This window comes from Canis lupus, chromosome 28 (assembly GCF_011100685.1).
Source record: "Canis lupus familiaris isolate Mischka breed German Shepherd chromosome 28, alternate assembly UU_Cfam_GSD_1.0, whole genome shotgun sequence".
NCBI lineage: Eukaryota > Metazoa > Chordata > Mammalia > Carnivora > Canidae > Canis > Canis lupus.
In genome coordinates, this window is record NC_049249.1 from 24,133,314 (window position 1) to 24,155,235 (window position 21,922).

General features: G+C 50.5%; 1 protein-coding gene across 3 annotated transcripts in view; it reads left to right on the forward strand.

Annotated features, from left to right (window-relative positions):
• VTI1A (vesicle transport through interaction with t-SNAREs 1A) overlaps window positions 1-17,414 on the forward strand; it is a 357,029-nt gene extending 339,615 nt beyond the window's left edge. For all 3 annotated transcript variants that reach the window (XM_038578805.1, XM_038578798.1, XM_038578799.1), the window contains one exon: window positions 5,071-17,414. Coding sequence is in view for 2 of the 3 variants with exons in the window: in XM_038578798.1 (XP_038434726.1) it covers window positions 5,071-5,164 (94 nt within the window). In the remaining variant the exon portion in view is untranslated. The remainder of the gene's footprint in view (window positions 1-5,070) is intronic.
• Window positions 17,415-21,922: the final 4,508 nt, after the last annotated feature.

Genomic DNA, 21,922 nt, shown 5'->3' on the forward strand with positions numbered 1-21,922 from the left:
GATGGGCATTTTCAGGGGGCATTTATAACAACCATATAGCTCTAGCTTGGAGGCAAGCGGAATTGGCTTGGAGGCAAGGCCTATATTGGCCTTTGAAGATAATGCCTCAAACTAAAGTGAGTGTTAGAGGCTGATGGCACTGAACCATTTCCCCCTATTCCTTTTTTCATTTCTTTCCGGTGAATGCTAACATCAAAGTTGAGCTAGAACTTGGCGAGCCTTTCCCTTGGCCCATGTTTTTGCGAACTTCCCAGAGAGGCTCGGATATGCACTCCTTTGCACAGTTTACCCCACGCTCTCATGATTGCTAATTGTTCCACCAGTTGTTACTGTTCGGTCAGATCCCAGAGGTGGGGCATCATTATTCAGGCCTGGCTGGCCAGGCAGGAAAGCGTGTGCAGGACGGGGCAGTGAACCTACGGAGTGTCGTGCACTCTCCGGCTAATGAATGCAGGCTTGTAAAAGCGTTGGGACACTGCTGGCATCCTTAATGGGAGGGTGGCTAACAGCTAACTCCTAAGGCTGTGCTTGTCTAGAAGCAGCGCTTGGAAAGCAGGAAGCAGACTACATGAACCTTCGGGGGAGCTTATGTAGCTAGAGTCTCTCGTTCGTGCATTCAGCAGGCATTTTTTGACAACATCCATGCCAACCTCTGCTTTAGACACTAGGAATACAAAAGACAAAGGAGCGTCAAACCCTAGAAGGTCTACTTTTTATTGGAGAAACCTGCAGAGAAACAGAGAATCATAAAACCGTGCGATAAGGGATGCAGGGGGAAGTACAAGAATGAGAGCATGGTCAGGAAATTCTTCTTAGAAGAAGGGGAAAATATGCTTTAGATCAAGGACTTGGTTTGGGAATTAGGGTATATCAACCTAAAAAGGCTTTTAGGCCTCAAATAACAGAAGGCCTAACTCAAAAAGACTCAAAAAATTCAGTTAATTTAGTTTCTCATATAACTCAAAGTCTAGAGGAAGGGCGGTTTGGTAGAGGGGTTCACCGTGTTTTCAGGCCCGGGTTCCATCTCTCTGCCGCTCCTTTGCGCCGTCCGCCGTGGGTCACTGCTTCGTTAGTCTGGCTTCCTCATGGAAACAGAATGGCTGCAGCAGATCCAGAACTGACACCCACACACCACAGGATCCAGGTGACTCAGCCTTCACGGCAGAGCTTCTGAGATTGTTGGACTGGCTTGAGGCACATGCCTGCGTCTCACCTCATTAAAGCCATGTCCCACTGCCTTACTTCGAGTCTGCCGTGAGTCCAGGGGAGTGTCCTGGGCAGTGATGCTCCATGCAGTGACTCAGGGATCCAGGCAGACGCAGTCTCCCCTGTCCTGTAACTGCACCCCTGGAACACCCAGCCTCCTGAATCAGAACAGCAGGGGAAGAGCCAACCGGGGAGTCCGACGCTGGAAGTCAGGTGCCTCCACCTGGCACGGAAGTGGAGCCAGGGCCCCTTGCTCACATTTCATTGACCAACACCAAGTCACATTGCCACGCCTAACATCAGGGGACAGGTGAGGGCGGGTCGTGCCTAGAAGTAGAGGCCACCCGGGTGCTGGCGGGTGCTGGGCTTCTCAAGCAGGAGGGAGAGCCGGCCAGGTGCCCCGCCTGCCTGACCAGGCTCCTCTGATTCCGCGGCCACACGCAGGAGCTTGTTTCCAGAGGGGGAGGAGACTGGCAATGGAAAGATTAGCCGCTCCCAGGGTTCCACACGGGGATCAGTATTTTCAATAGTACTTTGTGAGTTCAGCCTCAAAGTAAATGGTTAATTCATCTTGTATCAACAGCACTGTGATTCATAATGTAAACTTGGAGAATCCTTGATGTTTTCGGGCCCACATTCCTTTTAATTTGGCTCTGCATTCTTTTAAAGCCACAGTGTGCTCACTTAATAGAATGCAGCATGCAAATGCACAAGTTTTTGCCCGGAGGCAATTTAGCCTGGCTGTTCCAATGGATGTCTTCTTTCAAGTGTATATTCTTTCTTAAATTATTTACTGAGTAAACACACTTTGCATTTTCAAAAGGGAGATTAAGACAGCTTGCTGTAGACCTAGTTGAACGTAAAGTCCCCTTTGCCCAAAGTTAGAAAGAAGTTACTTTGGGCTTCCCCAAAGTTCCTTCTCTGGCTCACTAGCTGGGAACCCCTCTCCTGGCTTCGTTTCCTGATTCTCGGCGAACTCTGCATTCCTTTCTGCTTTGCCTACAGCAATACCTGCCAGCAGCCCGTGGCCGCGACTGTCCTCCAGGTTCCCTCACAGATGGGGCCCACCAATGCCAGCCTTTGTTTCCCCTGCTCCAGGCTGGCCTGTTCCTATCCATTCAAGGGCCCCAGCAGCTCCCTTTTCGGTCCTTAGAGGTACATATCAACCTAACACCTTTGAGGTCCAAAGCTGGGTTGCTGGCCTGAGTCAAGCTTACTTCTAATCCCTGCTCCAGTTCTTTGTAATTTTAATTTTATTCTTTTTCTTTTTCTTTTTGCCCTTCTGTACCCTCTGTCCTAAATATCTGCCAGCCCTTGGTTTGAAAGCAAGTACTCTCTCCTGCCCACCTCTTTCATTGCCGTGAGGACCATTCCTTCTCTTACCTTCAGGGGGAAGACCCAGTAATGCTCTGAGAAGGCATATGGCATTAAGTTCCATCTTTGGGGGGTTTACTTCAACTTTTAACTTCAGCCTTATCTACACAGACTCGTGGAGATTTTCCTGCAAACTGAGTTTGCACAGATGTCTTCTCCATTCACCGTTGAATGGAAGGATTACAATTACAGGAGCTGCATTCTTTCATTATGATCCTTTGGATGGGTCTCCTCCAAGTGCTGGGTGCCAGCACTTGTGCCATATGCTGGGGCTGCAGAGGAGAAGGCTCTGGGCTCTGGACACACCAAGGAGGGCGTGGACACTGCAGTCTTCCTGAGTGTCTGTGACCCAGTGGAGAGGTCAGGCTGTCCTGGGATCGGCTGTGTGTTGAGCGAATTAAAGATAGAACCTGTTAAGAATGATCTTGGGTGAACCGTACCCCTCTTTGCCTTGAGATGAGGGAAGCCCAATTAGGAAGACCAGGAAAGAGCTGAGGATTTAGGGATTCCTGTGTATTCATTTTTCTAACCATGCCTCAGATTAAACAAGTAACACCCACAGTTAATCCTTTATAAATTAGCATCACGGATGCCTTGGGGCCCTCAACCCACAAATAAAATGGTTGTCAACCAAGAGACACACTACCGTATATTACTTAAGGCAGAATTTTAAAGAGTTTTCATGCTTTTAATCTGTTTCACTGCTGAGTTTCAATTTGGCTGATTTCCTTTGCAAGGCTGACGTGGATGACTGTGGTAAATAGAGATTGTGACAGTGACTTGGGCAAACAGGACGTGTCGAGACTGTTCTGAAGACTTCTGCCCCTTCCAGAGAAAAGGGGAAAAAATCAATTTGGGTTTTAAATCAAGCCACCAAGTAGCACCGATCAGTGTTCATAATTAGCCTCACTTTAACAAGCCATGAAGTCCTGTTTTTATTTATTTATTTTGGGGACAGAGACTCTCCCTGCCTCCTGAGTAAATATGGCCTGTTAAGTCTGAATTAGCTGTCATTGCAGAAGAATTAATGTCAGGGCACAGCCTTTCTAGTGGGGAAGGGAAGAAATAAAGGAGACAGATCTTAGCTGAGCCCTACGTGATAAATGAGGACCGAGCGAATCATTCATCTCCTTCGAGGAAAGTGGACACAGGCACTAAAGCAGTTTTGCGGAAGACGTGTCAGCAAATGTGATCATTTTGTAACCTGTCAGGAGGAGAGGGAGCTAGTCCTTCCAGGGGGCCACCAGGGAGTGGGCTTGTCTGATGCGACCGTCTCCATCCATCCATTTAGGTTTGGAGAAGAAGGGGGTGGGCGAGGAGGATTCCAGCTGAAGCCACAGGGATGTCGCCTTCCTTCCGAGAAAGCAACTCATCCAGAAGCTTAGAAAAATCTGCCAACACCCTGCAGAGATTTCTTTGCAGAGATACAAAACAGGGCAGGGTCCCTGTGAGACTAAGACAGCAGACCTTTTCCTCCTCGCTATTTGCAGGACAGGCGGATGGGGTTTGCTGTGGGGAGTGAGGCACCTGGACAGCTGGCCAGACCAGCCCTTCCATCGCCATATGGTTGGTTCTGCGGGAGGAGTGTGGGCAAGGCCACTTGACTTGGGTTCCCTTGGACTAGCTCAACAAAGCATTCTGGGGGTCAGTCTCTTTTCTCAGAATGAACTAACACCTTAGGAGGCAACTTCATCAGAAACTCTGCAGGCATCTCAGAGGCAAGTCTCCAGTCCGGTTCTCCTCCTGACTCCCCGGTTCCCCAGCAGCATTTGGCAGAGCCAGAACTGAGGGGGGCTGGGATCCCCAGAGTGAGGGCCCACCAACCCAAGCACATGAGGCATTCGGGTTCTTGGTGCAATTCCTCATTTCCATCTCTTTTTGTTACGGAGCAAATGTAACGTTTCCTCCTGGCGTAACAGAGCAGTGAGCCCCGGTGACAGATGACGGTTTCACAGCCTGAGCTGCAAGGTTGACACTTGCTTCTTAATCCTGTCCTTTTCTTCCTAAATCTCTCTTTCACTTTTCCCCGGGTATTTTTGTACAGGTAAGTACCTTACTGACATATGTTTCCTTGGAGTCTTTTACTTTAACAGGAAACACCGCAAAAAAAATGAGGCTTGTCTCACATTTTAAATTAAAAAGAGAAGCTCACATGGGGCCCTTGATCGCTTAAAGATTACTACATGGTACCCCGAGCCCGGAAAGCCATTTGATTTGCTTTAGCTTTGCAGTAAGCATTTCTCCGGGTGCCGTGTGACAGGCACTGTGGAGTCGTTCGTGGATCGTTTGTAGAACCAAAAGCTCACACGCGAGTGTGTGTGTGTGTGTGTCTGTGCGCAAAACACACATGCACACACGAGCCCCACACTGGGCTCCCTACCCCCACCTGTGAAGCCATCATTTGATTAGCCAACTTGGTCTTCGGTGGCCTTTGTCAGAAAACCCTTCGTTTATCTGTGTGAATTTTATTTTTCCTTTGCTCTTTCCTAGAATCATCCAGAACCGCATCCTGGTCGTCATCTTGGCCATCATCCTGGTCGTCACCATCCTGATGGCGATCACTTTTTCTGTCAGAAGATACTGATGGATCTGCTCCTCCCTGATAAACAGCAACATCGGCTTGTTCTGAGTAATTAAGACAAAATGGTCACATGAATCATTCTTTTGCGCTGACAGGCCCTGAATGACCCTCCCTCTTTTCACCACTGTTCAGCTGAAGTGCAAAGAGTGTAAAAATATTTTCTATTCCTGTTTGCATGTGGGTCGGTTTCCTTTCCTAGGTTTGTCTTCACCCAGATTTGTTTTTTTATAAGGGAAGGTGAATGTTTATTTGCCTTTTGGTGATTTCATCTACTAACCAAAATAGCCTTGGTGACATTCTTGCTTGCCCTGTGGACATGTCAAGGGTCATGGTTTGGGATAGGGCATGATGAGTCAGCTGTGGGGCATCTGATGGTCTGTGCTGTTTGTCACACATCTCTTGTCACCAAATTGCCCTTCTGTGATGTCCAAGGATAAAAATGCAGAGAAAAACAGGAGCCAGAGCCAGTGACCGGCTCCAGCAAACCAGCCCTGTTCCTACCCCGGCATAATGAATATAGTCTACCTGCCTGAGTGCTTTCATTGAAAAGGTGGATATTTAATGTCAGTTGTGCAGGAAATTGACTTAGCACTTTCTCTGTTTTTCTGTGCATAAATTTTTTTTTTTTTACAGCCAAGAATATTTTTGCTGAGCCTGCCCAAGATCCACTTTTCACAACTTTGATTACTGGCTACGTGAAATATTTCCTTATCTTCCCCAAATCCCCTAGTCCCCAGAGTTTGCTGGCAAAGTGAGCCCTGGCACGATACTTAATTGTGACCTCCTCTCCCCTGACCTGTGTAAGCATCTCTGTATCCTTTCGGTTTTAATATCTGCACTGCCAAAAGCAGCCCTCATACATGCAAAAGGTCTGACAAGGTTCTCTCCACATCCATCCCAGTATGTAAAGAGAACATGAATATTTCAGGAAGAGCAAGAACACGAGTCCATCAGTGTGAAATTTCAAATGTGGTTATAAATATGGTAGAATCCTATAGGATGATCCACTAGAAATAAACTTTATGGAAAATGTTCACTAACCTCCTTTAAAAGAACAAGGGGTTGCAGCGTGTTACAAAGGACGGCTTGGATTTTCTACAGAAAAAAAATGTTAGCACAGCCTTCCTGAGTTCACTGTGCATTCAAACCTCTGACGTGCTTTGTGATTTCCTTTGGTTTCTTTCTGTCCGAGGTAACGGGGAATTGCGTTCAAAATGAGTTCGTTTATGATCAGGCTTAAAGCTGCCCCAAGCTGAGGTCATTTTCCCCCTAGTCAGAAAGCAAAATGTGTTTTTCTTAAGACTTCGTAGGCACTTACAAGGTCCGTACCATCTTTTGAATATAATTGGAAGCTTCGAATCCCTGAAAAGCAAACCTGTTCCCTTCATAAAAAATGCTAACCACCTGTGCCCGTAGACTGAGATCACCTGGATGCAGCACTTTATTATTTTTTTTCCCCAACTCAGAAAAGAACCATTATGGCTTAGAGAGGAAATGCAGAATGGCAAAATCCACCAGAGAAATCGTACTTAGCGAAACAGGCCAGGGCCTGCATGTGTCCAGATAAATCATTTAGTATTGTGTAAATAAAGCTGCAGCCTTTACCTCGCAGGGATGGTACGGGGATTTTGGCAGAGCAAAGCAGGACAGTGAAGGAGTTGGGAAGGCAGTGCTCATTTTCCTATCAGCTTAAGGGATCTATCTCAGCAAGATTCTTTTATTCCAAGAACGGAATTCTGTACATGCTGAACACATAGGAGAAACCATTAAAAAGGAGGAAACAAACAAACAACCTCCTTCTTGTTCCGAAACACTAATGGCAGGGAAGTATTACACCAGCCTCTCCGGTGGCTTCTTTTGAAACTGTTGATCTTAGCTAAAGTGTATAACCAGCTCTCTGCCTACACCTCACGCCTCTTCCCAAGGCCACCCAGCAAGCCAGGTTGATCTGATCATTCAAACCCGCTGGCTCCTAAATATTTCACTAAAACCTTGTGTTCATGTTGAAGTAGATGAAATGGGGAGGGAGTGCACTGCTCACCTCTCGATGGCTTTTTCTTTCCAGTTCTATCTCTTTATCAGGCTCTTGCCTGAGATTTTGCCCCAATTCAACCTCGAGAGTGAGAGAAGCTGAACAGATAGATAACCCTTGGCCTAACGGCCCCATCAAACCCACCTTGAGAGTGACCACCCGCCCCCCAAGACCCGAATAGTGAGCGCTTTGTAAGAAGCTGATCTGAAGTCCCCCGAACTCCTGCCTGGCCCTGGCGGATGGATGGCGGAGGAGAAATGCAAAGGAAACCCAGTAGAAGAGGCACATTTTTCTCCCCCCTTCCCTGCTCCACCAGGGAAGGGATGAAGCCCACCAATGCGGAGCAGGTCCTAGATCCGTGAAAGGTTCTAGGAACTTAGCATGTAGACTTTGATCAATGAATATTTCTACAGCTGGGCACCTGTGCTAAAAAGGATGTTCCATGGGAAGATGGGGTGGGGAGGGGGTGAAGACGAAGACACGGAGGAAGAAGAGGAGGAGGAAGCCTTGGCCATATAAAATTCATGCAGACTAAACAGTCTCCCTGACCGAATAAATAAAAGCGGCTGCTATCCTGCTCCGGAATCAAAAGCAATTTAATTAAAGTCTCTTAAGTTGTAAAGAGTTTTAAATGTTCCGTGTTGAAGGCGAATGCCTGCAGATGCACTGGGCTTGACGTCAGCCGCCAGGCCTGGGCTGGGAGGCCATTTGCTATTCTGTTTAAGGCAGGCTGGATTGTCTTATTTTGGAACCAGCTTGGTGGGGGGTTTGCTTTGCTACTGCTTCTGAGCCCTGAGCTTCAAAGGCTGAAATTAATGGTGAACAAAATTGTGCGGCTCTGGCCGTCCCATGCGGGGCAGGCCCATTGAGGGTTATCATTAAGTAAAGAAATAAAGAGGGGGGAAAAAAAAAGCCTGCCTGTTCCCAAAACCTCATCAGATAATGACCTCGGTGATTGGATTTTCATTACCAAACAGCATCCCCAGATTATCCACCCCGTGGAAGAAGGGACGGGGGTGGAAAAGAAAGAAAGGAAAGCAACTGTCTTTCTCTCCCTCTCTCCTTTTTTTTTTTTTTTTTTTTTTTTGCACCTCTTTTCTTTAAAACTGTCAGATCATTTCAGTATTTCAAATCCGAGGAAAACAGCCTGCCTGCTGCTGTATTTGAAGTTGTAATGGTGTCAAAAAGTCACGACTGACTGACAGGCGTCAGTCCCAGAGGGGCTCATTAAATCATAAAAACTTGACAAGGAAATAATTGCGCATCGCCAGCAACTTGGCGCCTGTTTAGACGTTTTTATTTTCTTTCATTATTCGTCCCCACCGTTACGTTCATTAACAAATTGCATTAAGCAACTGCGAAGGGCTAATGGTTTGTTTATCGCTCTTTATTATTATTATTATTATTTAAACATCAGCTGGGTCAGGTGGTACCCGAGCAGCCTCTTGCCATCATCCGCCTGAATATTTTTCCGCTCCCGAGCTCTGGGTACTGTTGGAATATGAAATAGATTATTCATTACTCTCCTCTTTGCCACTGATTTGATTTCATGTAGCGTCTTCCACAGAGAAAGATGAAAACTTGTCAAAAATAGGTTATATCTTATTCGAAGGGGCAACAATAGCGGCAGGTACAGGCACACTTTAATATTTAATTAAGGTTGATGTTAACCCCTTTAAATGACTTTAGCTGTAAGTTCTATTCAAATGCAGAGGAGAAAAATAATTGTTCTTAATTTGCAACCTGTTCAGCAGGCATTCTTCATGGAGTTCGCCGGAAATTTAGAGCCGAATTTTTAAATAATGAAATTTCCCGTCATAAATATTTATAGCCGTTTGTCTACGTAGTTGAGAATTAACTCCGAGCAATGATTTCCTCGTCGCGTTGGTTTGAACTGCTAGCCTAGTGGGGCACTCGGTCCTCGGGAGTGGAGGTGGCTTTCCTGGGAGAAACGCACATCCAGAGCCAAGGACTGTTGGTTGGTTGTGGCTGGGACTGGTTTCAAGGAACCTCTGTGAGTCCCTGTCTCTGGCCCACTTGTCTCCTCCGTCTGCTGAGTGTGTGGTTGGAGGACTGTGGTCTGGGGAGTAAGTAGGGATTTCTTAACGGAATACTTGTGTGTCCAGGCGGCTGGTGTGGGGAGGGTGTGATGGGGCATCTCTGCGTAGTCGGCGAGCTCATTGCGAACAGTGCTTCCCTAGTAGACAATAGGACCGGTGCCTTGCTGGGCTTGACCTCCTGTCTTTTTTCCTTCCTGTGACCTTGCCATTGGTGAAACCATCAGCTTTTCCATGGGCTCTGAGCTTGAGGGGAAAAGCTCCAACATCATCATCATCACTGTCGTTGTCATCAGCAGCATCCCAGGTGTGAAGTCAGTGGTGGTGTCCATGCCGGAAGAGCTGGCTGCACCTGGTCACCCTGTTTGATTCGATGAGTTTCACAGAGCTGTGGAAGCCGTTCTCAGGCCTGGTTCATTGGTACCTCAGGGCTGGGGTATTCTGGCCAATACCGGGGAACAAGGAGTACTTTTCTGCCAACCTGCTTTACTCCCATCCACCCAGCCCCAGAAAGATAGACCCCTTGGACAGCCGCTCCATGGATGTGGAGGGGAGAGATGGCACATGTCCCTTGCCCAGCCACCATCTCTCAGCATCACCCACCCAAGGACAGACGGTCCAGCAGAAGCTGCGGCACAGGAGGGGTGGGTCAAGCACGTGTGAGCCGAGCGAGGCCTGCCCTAAACTTCATAGGAATGGCACGCACACCAGGCTCTTGGGGGCTCTCAAGCCTCCATTTCAGTGTGTTCCAAATTAGCCACAAAGGTGACAACTTGCCACCTTTGGAAGGGACTCCGCACCTCAGCAAGAGATCTGCTCAGAGTCATTTTTCCAAAAGGAAGGAAGACTTTGTGGAAAGCCATCCCCAGTCTGACTCCCAGAGACACTGGTTGCCTGAGGTGAGCCGCCAACCATCAGACTTGACCTCGTCCTATGCTCTAATTCACTAACCTTAAACTAAACTCCAGGAAACCTTGCTTATGTGGCTTTGCCTGCAGCCCGTTGGGCTCAAACCAGTAGTGCCTGCCAGGGGGCATCCCCATTTTGTGACAAGTCAGGTAGCTCTCAGACAAGGTGTCAGCCTTTTAAAAATGGGGCAGGTGACTATGTGGACAGCTCAGAGAAATTCTGAAAGCCACGGGCACTGTCACCCAAGAAGGGAGACATTATAAGATAAACACGAGCGGCCAGGCGCAGGCAGGAGGATAGTGTGTGTGATTGGAGCCAAGGCTGGGTACAGGGTCCTGAAATAGGTGATGGAAGCAGGGTCAGCACCCTCTACTGTGTAGAGGAGGGAAGATACAGGGAGTGAGGAGAGAAGCTGCCCATGTTCGTTAGGATTCTAGGTCAGTAATTAGGTGAATGTTCCAAAGCCCCCTTACCAGAGGCAAGTAGGGCAAAAACAAGATGGTGGGACAAACCCAAACTGACTGGACAGGTGGGTTGGGAATGTGTGAGGAGGTGAGGAGCAGATGGTGTAGGGGTTAAGGATGGATTCCCAGCACCAGGGGACAGGAAGTGGTTAGTGGGACTCGTCCCAAGAGATAGTCAAGAAGGAAGGGCCCCGATGTTAGGACCCACTTTATGCCACCCTTGGCCCATTATTGGTCCCCTTCAGGAGGAGCCATAGGACTGGAAAGACAGGGTGCGTATCTCCCAGGACCCCGGCCCAAATCACACACAAGCCCTGTTGTCATGCCTCAAGGAGCTCCCAGCATGCTGTGGGAAAAGCACTTCCTCATCCTGAATCACCTCATTACTCGTGCTACATAAATAACGAAGGCATCACAGAGAGAGGGGGAAGTGCCAAGCAGCAGAGCTCTAGACTGTGATTCTGTGAACTCGTGCACCCCCCCTTCCCTTCATCCAAACAAGGCCCTTTGGCGTGAATAATAGCTCAGCGGCCCCGAAGCCCATATTGATCCACTGCACACACGGCTCCACTGAGAGCTGCCTGGACTTTTCCTGGGGGCAGGACAGCATCGTTCAGTGCAGCCCCCACCTTCTCCCCCCGCAGGTGTGCTCAGGAGGGGACAGTAATGGGGGGAGCAGGGCCCATCTCCAGCTCAGGGCTGCTTCGTTGCCTCAACTTTTTTGTTTTTAGCTTCTTTTGCCAAGAAAAGTACCTGAGTTGGAGAGAAATGTTTTTTTGCATGAGGCCCCACAGAGTTGAGAATGAAATACATCCTCAGGCTCCAGCTTCTCTCCAGAAGGTTCTGCCAAAGAGCCAGGCCACAGAGGCACGCTCAGCTGACACGGAGGCCTACTGCATGCCCAGCATCAGGCTAAGCACCTTGGCATGCCGTCCTGCGTGGTCCTGTTAATTTTCTGTCTTAACACCATCAGAAGAGAGAGGAGCCGAGAATGTGGCCAGAATCCATCCCATCTTTGGGGAATGGGGTTGTTGTCAAATTCAGAGAGAAGCATCAGCCATAGGTTGCTAAATGTGCGGGGCCTGAAGCCCACCAGCCCCCCACTGTGAGGCTCCAAACACACTCTCCCCTTCCTTGTTCCCATCTCTTCTGGACACAGGAGGTGGCCCAGGCCTTGGCCCACTGAGCCTTGTACACTTGAAAGATAAGCCAGGTCTCTGCACAGTAACACCCTGTGAGCTGGTGGAGACCTGAAACCCCACCTTTAACGGCCCACTCCTTTGGTTTCTGCCCCTGAGCCCTGGAAAAAATGCAGATTCTTTTTCCTCTTAGTCGGCTTCAATCCCATGAACCACTGATCCCTCGGATGAACTGTCTGACTGTTTCCTGAGGGCAGAATTGGATTTGGGGGAAGAAAGACCTACCATGGCAAGGAGCAGCTTAGTAGTCTTTGGGAGAAGAGATAGAAGGAAAGGAGACCTTTGTTGCCTGGGACCAGCTCCTTGGTGGTGTCTTCCGGGACCAGCTGCCCTTTTGGGTCACGAATGGGTTATGGGGGGCACAGCCTTGCCATAGAAGCCCACACACACCCTGGCCCGGGGCCCACGAGCACTCAGGTCAGAGGACACATGGGCTCTGCCAAGGCAGGATAACTGGGTGGGGTTCCCCTGGCACATCCCACAGCAGTGCCCTTGCCAAGGAGGAGAAGGAGAGAGGGCAGGAAGGCAGAGGGTGGAGGGGTAGTTAGAACAGTAGACAGTGGGTTCCAGCCAACTGCTTTCCTTGGGGAGCTGTTCCAGCCTACCCCCCCCCCCCCAGCCCTGCTGAGGTGATGAGGCTAAGGCATTTGGGGAAGAGCCCAAAACTGATTGTTTATGCCCCAGCAGCCCCTCCCCGTGCTGCCCCATCCAGCGTCTCAGCACAGCAGGGACAGTGTGACTCTGGAGACTGTCTCCGCCTGATTTATATCTCCTGTTCGTCCACATCCCCCTCTCCCCTGCCAAGAAACCTCAGAGCGAGGAGAGCTAGGGGCTTCATGGGCTCATCCGTGTCCCCGACAAGACTTCTAAGCAAACAAGCCTTTCCCTGTTTGAAGTACGAGAGGTATAATCAGATTTATTCGTCTACTCAAAAAATACTTACGGGCTGCCCTGCCCACCGTGTTCCAGGCCCCAAAGATGCACTAGGTAAGAAAACCAGTAGGACAGTCCCATCGCCCTGGGGGCTGCAGGCGGGAAAGCTGTCTTGGTTCCCAGAGCCCTGACTGCTAACTGCTCTCAGGCAGGTCACTCTCAGGGGCTGGGGATCAAGCTGCGCTGCCCACGCCTCCGCCACCTCCCGGCGCTGCCCGGACGCCCCACCTCCACGAATCCTTGCAAAGCCCTCCAGTGCTGTGTGTTCCTTCCTCCTTGCAGTTTCCACCACAACGTGTGCAAAATGGCCCCGTTGGAGTAGCGTGGCATTGACATTTGCCTGCAAGTGGTTGAGTCCCCATGAGCACTGGCTCCGTATCTAGGACCTGCCCCCGAGAGGCAGGGGACAGGAATGGGGACCCTTTAGATTGGGACTGACTTGGAGGGCTTTTTTTTTTCCCCTTTTTCTTTTTTCTTTCTTTCTTTTTTCTGCTTATTAAATGATAAAGGTTCAACTTGGCAGGCAATCAGAAACCCAAAATATCATAAAAGGGAAAAAAGTTGCCGAGTGGCTAAGAGGCGCACCACGGGAGTGTCAGTGGGCTCGGCGGCGAGGTGAATTGCTGAGCGATGGAGCAGGAGACATTTTTCAAAGGCTTCTCTCTCCTTCTTCTCTCTCTGTCCCCCATGCAGAAAGGGGAAAATAGAAGCAGAATCCAGATTGGGGCACGAGGCTGATGGGTCACCCTCCCCCACCACCAGCCCCCAGACAGTGGAGAAACTTTGATCTGGGGACAGGAGGAGCCTGGGCATCCCAGCAAAGGCTGCCACGGGGTCCTGGCCCCCGGATAGGCCTCCCTGAGCTCCCCACAGGGGACAGAGAGCCAGGGGGAGGGGGATTTGAAATGAGGAAATGTGGGACCCGTGTCCCTTGAGTTCCATGCTGGCCACCGGTTTGGATGGCAAAAGCAAATCAGGTGGATGGGCTCAGGTTCCCAGAACCCTCTAAGTGTGCAGGCTCTAGGGACCCTTTGGCCCACCCGCTGGCTCAGAGTGGAGATGGGGTTCAGAGAGGGAACGAATCTTTGCTGGAGACCGCCCTACAAATGGGTGGTGGGTCCAGGCGTGGACTCCAGGTCTGCAGCCTCTGCTTGAGCTTCCCTCCTCCGCTCAAGGTGTAGCTCAAACAGCACCACATTCTGGAAGCCACGGCCCAGCCACGGGGCCTCTTTGGTAGCGGTGGCCTTCACACCACGGGGCTAACATTCCTCCATTACATGCTTTTTAAAGCAACATGCACAGAAAGCCTCGGTTCCCTCCCTGTTGGCTGTGATCATTTTTTCCCTAAATGTCAGATCTTTTCTCTCTTGAGGAACTGGAAGAGGACACCCTGGGTGTCCCGTCGGCTGAGCTACGAATGTCCCCTGGGAGAGGCATTTTTACTCACATCCACTAGCAACAGAATCTTGTGAGAAACAACTAAGTAAGAATTGGAGTCCCGCTGCCCCGACACTGAGCCCACAGAGGTCTCGGGCAAACACCTCAGCTGCCCATGATGCTCAGGCGATGCTGCTTCAGAGCTGGGGAGGCCCTAGAATGCTCCAGCCTCTGGTGGCTGTGGCGGCGGTGTGTTCCCACCCAGGAAGAGCCAGGCGGGGAGGCCCCACGAGGCTTTGCTCTTTTCCCAAGTTCTGGCACCTTCCAGGCCCGAGGTGCACAGAGCCCTAGACCACCAACCTGACAAGTGGCCTCACGGTAACGAGTCACAGCCTGCTCGGGGCTTCAGTTCCTCTCCGGGCAGATGGGAAAGTTGGTCGGAAAGTCTCAGGAAGGTAGGCATCTGCCAACTCCAGCCTCCAGTCATTCACGCCAGTGAAAAGGGAATGTTCCTAACAGTGCAAGGGCCAAAGGCCCTGGGGTAAGCTGGCAGCCCCTGGCATGGAGAACCGCCTAGAAGAGCAGGAGATTGGGTGTGCTGAGCTTCTGAGCGGTCTTGGAGGCAGGACTGGTGGCACGGGCTTGTGACCAGTGCAGTCACACATGTGACCCCACATTCAGAAGGGCCCCACACTGGGGTTCAATGCTGTACAGTCGCTGTCTTGAAACTCATGATAATGTCACCTTTATAATTGCATTTTGTAAATGAAGTCCAGTGAGACAGTGGAGCATGAACAGGGAGCTTGGAGCCTTGGCCATGCAGTCCTGCCTCCCACCACCTCCCTGCTTCTGGGGTCTGATTCTCAGCTCCCCAGAGTCTCAGTTCCACTCGGCCTTTCCATTCCAACCTCCACACAGCAGGTGCTACCAACCTGCCCCCAGCCTGGGCTCAGGCATGGGAAGGGTCAAGGTTTGGATCCGTGCAGCCCGCAGCATCTTGGGGTGGGGTGTGGCAGCCGCAGTCCCTGCCCTCTGCTGGCAGCATCCGGGGCACATTTGGTGGGGGACTCACCCTCCAGGGTTGCCCATCTGCTGAGGATCGGAGCAGGGACCCCGCAGAAGACGGAGATGCCTCTCTTGACGTCCTGTCCCAGGCCTGCGGCACAACTGTCCATCCAGCCACTGGCAAGGAAGGGAGCCTGACCACCAGGCTGGAGGGCGAGTGCATGCCCAAGTCACAAGGCAGGGACCAGCACCCTGAGGGGCTGACCTCCCCCTGAGAGCACCCCTGTGCCTGGGGGAACCCTCTCTTCCTTCTTCCAACTTCCCAGCTTGTCTCTTCTGGCCAGGTTGAGGCACTTTCTTGAAACAAGCCAAAAATATGTTGTGTAACTGGTGATTCCACACACGTAAATATTCTGATATTTGCCTTTAAACCTGGCATTGTGCTGTATAAAAATAAAAAGTAAAATTCGGGCTAGTAATTTAAAGTTTTGTCTTTACTTGGAAGACATGAACTAGAAATTTTTAAATACTGTGACAAGAGACGGAGACCAGGGAAGAAATGCAAAAAGCATTTTCAGGGGCTCCGTATTTTCATTTTGCTTCGGATCTCACCGATTGTGGAGCGGGTCTTGCAGGGTGAGTCGCTTTCCCTCTGGGGCACCCATTCCCCTATCAGGAAACCAGACCATTAACTTTGCGCTTGCTCCTCCCTTGCTCACAGGCACAATATGAAGATGCGCTTGGATAAAACCCACGAACGAGGTTTAGAAACCAGTGTATGGTGCCAACCCTTGGCCTTGGAACAGGGCCCTGCTTTCTTAAAAAGGAGTTCAGCCCCTCTCCTGTAGGTTTAACCATCGACAAGTCGGTCTGTCCTCCAGGTATTGTCCCTGGGTATCGCGTCGTAGGGACTGAAGCACCCGTCTAAGAGCCACCCCTCCTCCCTGGCGTACAGACAGTATAACCCCTATATCTGGAATCTCAGCAAGTTGTGAAATGGAAAGATGTCAGCCAACCCAAGGGTTGGGACCAGCGTGCAAAGACTGGTCATTGATCTCTACATTCACCCCTTAAATTAACGGTGAGGCCAGAATTGCAGAGCTCAGTACAAAGTGTCCAGCACGGAGGAGTATAGGTGCCAACCAGGCTTGGCTTGAGGGATCATCTTCTCGAGAATGGTAAAAATCCTGATTCCACTCATTCTTCCAGGAAGAGGGTGTCTCCATTTCAGAAGCATTCCCCAAGCCACTGTCATGGAGGTTCCAAGTGCAACTTTCAACCTGCCTTGCCCGATGTCTGAGGACTCAACTGTCCAGGGGATGAATGTGTCCAAAGTAGCAACCTGTCATCTGCTATAAAAGTGCTATTACTTTAAGAGAACATATGTGAGGGATGAATGGCATGAACGAACGAACGAACGAACGAATGAGTCCGTTTAGATCAATTAGCCTCAGGTGGAGTCTGGATATTAAACAGCATACTCAACAGTGCCATTTCAAGAGAAGAAAATTTGGATGACCCCCCCCCCCCCCCCCCCGCCCCATCCGGCTTCTTCTACAGCTTTTCCCGAATAGTGGATGATCTCTTGATCATTTTAAAGTTTTACAGTTTTAAGTTTATCTTATTTCACTTCATTTCCTTTTGAGTGGTGTCTTCCGGCTACAGCTCAACTTCCCCCAGCTAATTCATTAGGCCTGAGAGCTGCTCCGGAGTGGGATTAGAACCCGTGTAGTACATACTCCCTTTAAACTGAAATCTGCTAATTAATGGCTCTTCGGTGCGTAACTGAACGATAGCGCTCCTTCCCCGGGGAATTGCGATTTCATGGTTCCTAATGATGCTGCGATTACATTATCTGGATCACGCAGACGGTGGGAGTCAGGAGCGGTGCTCGGAGCCTGTCTCGGGGATGGGGAGAAATTGCTCCTAAAACCAAGGGGACCAGGGAAAGGAGTTAGAACGTTTGTTGTTAATTGTCATTAACACGTGCTATTCCTTCATCTCATTCAGGCATTTGTTTCAGGATCCAACTTCCCAAAGCTCCGCGAGGTCTCCCTCCCCATAACCTCACTTCCCCGCCCCCTATTATTCATAGGGTTATTTTTTGTTTAAAAAAATATATATATTTATTTGCTGTACTCCACAAAGTAATTTATTTTCATTACATTTCTTGGAAATGTGGGTCTACAAACCGTTAGTACAAGTAATATGTGTTGATTGTTGTTTCCTGAACCAACTTGTATTATTTGATGAGTTAAATAAAATGCCTAAATCCAACATCTGCTATTCCCACCCTGTGCGGTTGAATTATTTATCTTACTTTCATTCCCTTTCTAAATAAAGGGGAGTTATAAATCTTCAGCACTTGCTACAATTTCTGTAGTGTGAATATAGACCCTGTCATTTTTTGTTTTAATGACGGAACTTGAAAGGATCATGTTCAAGGTTGCTTTTGAATACCCCTCCCCTGCCCACCATCTTCTTTAATTGCCCCAGAGATGGCTTTGCAGGGTGACGACACATCTGGATGTGAGCTCTGCTTCTCTCATTGGTGAGTTGGAATAATCTACCCATCTCTTCACGAAGCCTCTGTTTCCTTGACTGTAAAGTAGGGGAAATACCCACCCACCCCAAGGACTGATTTGAAGATTCCATTAGGTAACCCATGGAAAGCACCACCCGGCATGTGATAAGCCATCACCAACCGCCTCATCTTGATAAGATGAGCTGCTCTGTAACATCGTGGTGGACAAACATGGAGAGTGGGGAGTCTAGGGTGTTTTTGTTTTGTTTTCTTTAAAGATTGCTCATGATTATGGCCTTAAAATTCCTTAGGAATGCCTTATATTAATAATAGTAAAAGGAAGATATTCATTGTCTTCATTCATTAAAAACATTTTTTTCATTTAAAAAAATGTTTTCTTTTTTTTTAAAGATTTGTTTATTCATAAGAGACACACAGAGAGAAGCAGAGACATAGGCAGAGGGAGAAACAGGCTTCCTGCAGGGAGCCTGACGTGGGACTCGATCCCAGGACCCTGGGATTGCGACCTGAGCCAAAGGCAGACATTCAACCACTGAGCCGCCCAGGTGCCTCCGTTGTCAAATTATTTTTTAACACTGAATGTCAGACATGGCCGCAGGGACTGGAAAACAGCACTGAACCGCCACCCAGAGCCTGCCCTGCCAGAGCTCACAGGCCGGTGAGGGAGACCCAGCAGCTACCTGGCGGTTACCTGCCATAGGGATTGAGTCAGGGGGAGGCCTGGAGAGTGGGACTCCAGGAGGGGTCAGCCTCCGTGGCTTGGGCTGCTGAGAGCCTGTTCGGTGCCAAGGGTAGGCCGTCCTGGAAGACACAGTGGAGAAAAGGTTTTAGTTAGCAATGATGGCACCTTAGAGAGAGCTTGTTGGCTGTGATACTGCCTGCCGCTGAGCAAAGCCGAAAGACGCATTTGAGACACACACACACACACACACACACACAAAGTATTGATTAAGAATGAATGAATGAATGAATGAATGAAGGCAACTTCTGTCAGTCCAGATGGCCAGCTCAATCAGAATTTCACCACCAGGGATCCCTGGGTGGCGCAGAGGTTTGGCGCCTGCCTTTGGCCCAGGGCGCGATCCTGGAGACCCTGGATCGAATCCCACATCGGGCTCCCGGTGCATGGAGTCTGCTTCTCCCTCTGCCTGTGTCTCTGTGTGACTATCATAAATAAATAAAAAAATTTTAAAAAATTAAAAAAGAAAAAAAAGAATTTCACCACCAGGAAGCTCCCTATTAAATTGTCATTTGTTCCCACCTGGGGGCAGAGATGCTGTGGACTGGTGTGGGCAAGAGGACACATGGGACCCGCCCTGGCGCTGGTCCCCGGGCACACCTACTCCTGGCAGCGCGGGGGTCCATGGTGTTTCCAGGGGGGCCACCTGCCATGGACCAAACGGTTTTCCTCGGGAGTCTCCTCTTGGCCATCCTAGTCGGTCACCAAGACACACGCCCGTCCTAGGAGGCCGCCGAGCGGCTTCGCAAGGCCTGCCTCGTTTGGATGCACAGCGCCATGAATTTGTACCCACTGAGCCTCCAGCGCTGATATTTCAAAACCTACAGTACACTAAACGTGAAACTTTTGTTCAAATTTCAAGGATTTTGATAACCCAAGTGAATAGACACTGCCTATTGATTTTTCCCTTACAATGACTCTTGGATAACCTATTTTCTCATTTATTTTTAAAGACAGCTCATGAGATTTCATAGCAATTCCGCCCAACCTCCTAATATCAAAATCCCTCCTTGACCCTGAAAATTGTAATTCTGCTATAGATCACAGCTGCTGAATATTACCTTTTACTAAGCTGGTTAAATAAAATATGTCCAAATCACTAGATCCCACAAGCCGTGGCCTGAAAGCGTAATGATCCGGGGGCCGCGATCCGCAGCGCCGCCCGCCCGCCAGCCCCACGCTCTCGCCCGTGGCCGACACCAAAGTGTGGGAATCCAGAGTATCGGCTCGGGTCTGAGACTGAAGGAGGCGGAGAGGGGAAGGGGAGCTCTTCTGGTCTTCGGTGATTTTCTTGTAAAACTTTTACAAGGGAGAGTTGGGCTGTTTGAAGTGTTCTAGACAATCGACTGCCCTCTGAGTCTGTGGCAGGGTGGCGGGGGGGTTTCTCCGGAGCAGAGGAGGGGGCAGATTTGATGTGGGGCAAGTTCAGAACCTCCGAAGCCTTCCACGCTGGTGGGCCAGATGACCCTCACGACGTGGGGAGACACACCGCGGGAAACATGAAAAGAACCTGGGAAGTCTCCTTCTGCCTCCAGCGGGCCGGGGCTCCTGCTCTGGCTGGAGAGGGACCCTGTGGAACTTAGGCCCCGGGGGCCGGTAGCCCCCCTGAGCCCCGGCACCTGCGTGCGCTGGAGCTCCCACCTGCGCTTCTTCCGCTGGAGCCCAAGGCCCCCCCAGATCTCGCAGCCTGCCACGCGGCCCAGAGCCTCCCTCCTTCCAGACTGACTTTTTCTCTTTCTCAGAAGAGTGAAGGACAGCACTGACCCAGGTTGGTTCCAGGGGAGTTTTAAATATTTCAAAGCCAACGCTTCGATCAAAAGTCATAACCTCTGGCTTTCAGATTGTCCTCTTGCCTTACGTGGGCAGCCCCCAAGTCCAATATGGTAATGCTTCCCGGAGCAGCTCACTCATTACAGGTGAACAGAGTCGGAAATAGGCCTTACTCGGCAGAATTGGGGCACCTCCCAGCAGTGGCCGCTGGAACCCGTTTGAAATGCAGGGGACAGGCGGGTCTTCTCAGGCCTTGGAGCTCTGCGGAGGCGCCCCCGCTGCCCGGGCTCTCCTGTGACCGCAGCACCCACCGCCTCCCCTGCGGGGCTGGCAGCCCGGCTCTGGCCCTTCATGGTCCTGGAGGAAAAGATGCGGGAAACCTGCTGACATCAGCACCTGGTGAGTCCGAGCGAGCAGGAGATGGTCCACGAAAGGGAAATTAATAAATAGCAGTGCATTCCCCTCCCCTTCACCCCCAAATCAGGAATCTGTCAGGAGGTCAAAAGAGCTAACACGTGTTACTGTCCTCTAAGCATACCTGATGCCAGGGATGACAAGCATGTGGCAGGAGGTCGCCTCCTTCCTCCCACGCTCCTGGCTGACATTGCTAATTGATGCTGGCTCTCTGGCGTCCTCAGAATCCTCTTCAACCCCACTTTCCCCGCAGCCTCTGATCCACAATAAGAGTGGATTTGGGGGATACGATCTACTTGCCTGGCCCACTATGTCCCCACGCCCCACACACATCCTGTGAGTGCCACCTTCTCTACCTGGAGGCCCTCCCAGCTCCTCCCCTGCGGGTCGGCCCCTGCTCCTTCCACCGCCCACTGGTCGCACATTTAATTCCCACGATGTGATCATCTCCCTGGGAAGGAGAGTCCCTAGAAAAACGCAGTGATACCAAGGTAAGCGTTATTCCAAAGGGATTGACTCCACCTGTTACCCCACCAAGGGGCTTTGGAGGCCCCATTGGGGATGCCACACCGTGAGTCCAGGACAGGTGAGAGAAATGGTGAGCGCGGTGGCCAAGGCCCCGGCACAGGAGCCAGGCTGCTGCCTTGCACACTAGCTATGTGAGTTCAAGCAAGTCCATCCACCTCCCCACACCCTAGTTCCCTTCCCTGCAAGTGAGGCCTGGCAAGGTTACCCTGGATCAGGGTGGGGGTGTCGGGGTTGCATGAGAGAACCGTGTAAGGCACCCAGCTCTGAACCTGGACAGCGGTAAGTGCCCTGTAAATAGAAGCAGTTGTCACAGTTCTCCTGAGGCAACCAACCGAGGGCTGGCTCCGCCCTCAAGGCCTCCCGCCTTTTCATGAGACTGATGCCCACTGTCGGTTCTAGGCGGCTGCGGGCCCTGGCCAGCCCCTGGGCTAGGAGTGCAAAGGGGAATGAGCAATTCTTGGCCCAGAGGAGGAATTTAGAGCATCGGGAGCAGTAATGAGTTGAGGTCAGACCATGAGATCCAAATTCTGACCGTCCAAAGTAGACGTAGACACCGCCTCCAACCCCTGGCCCAGCTTGTGACTGGCTGCGTGCAAGGAGCCCTCCCTGGGGACAAGGTGAAGCAGAGCCCCCTACCCGATGGGCAGTGCCACCTGCCTCCGGGGAGAATGCAAGCTTCAGGGCAATAAATTTTCGCTCTTGTTACCACCTCCCCATTCTCTTCCATGGCTCCCTCTTGATCTTGCCCCTGTCCGCTGACAACAAGATATGGTTGGCATTTGGTTGGGG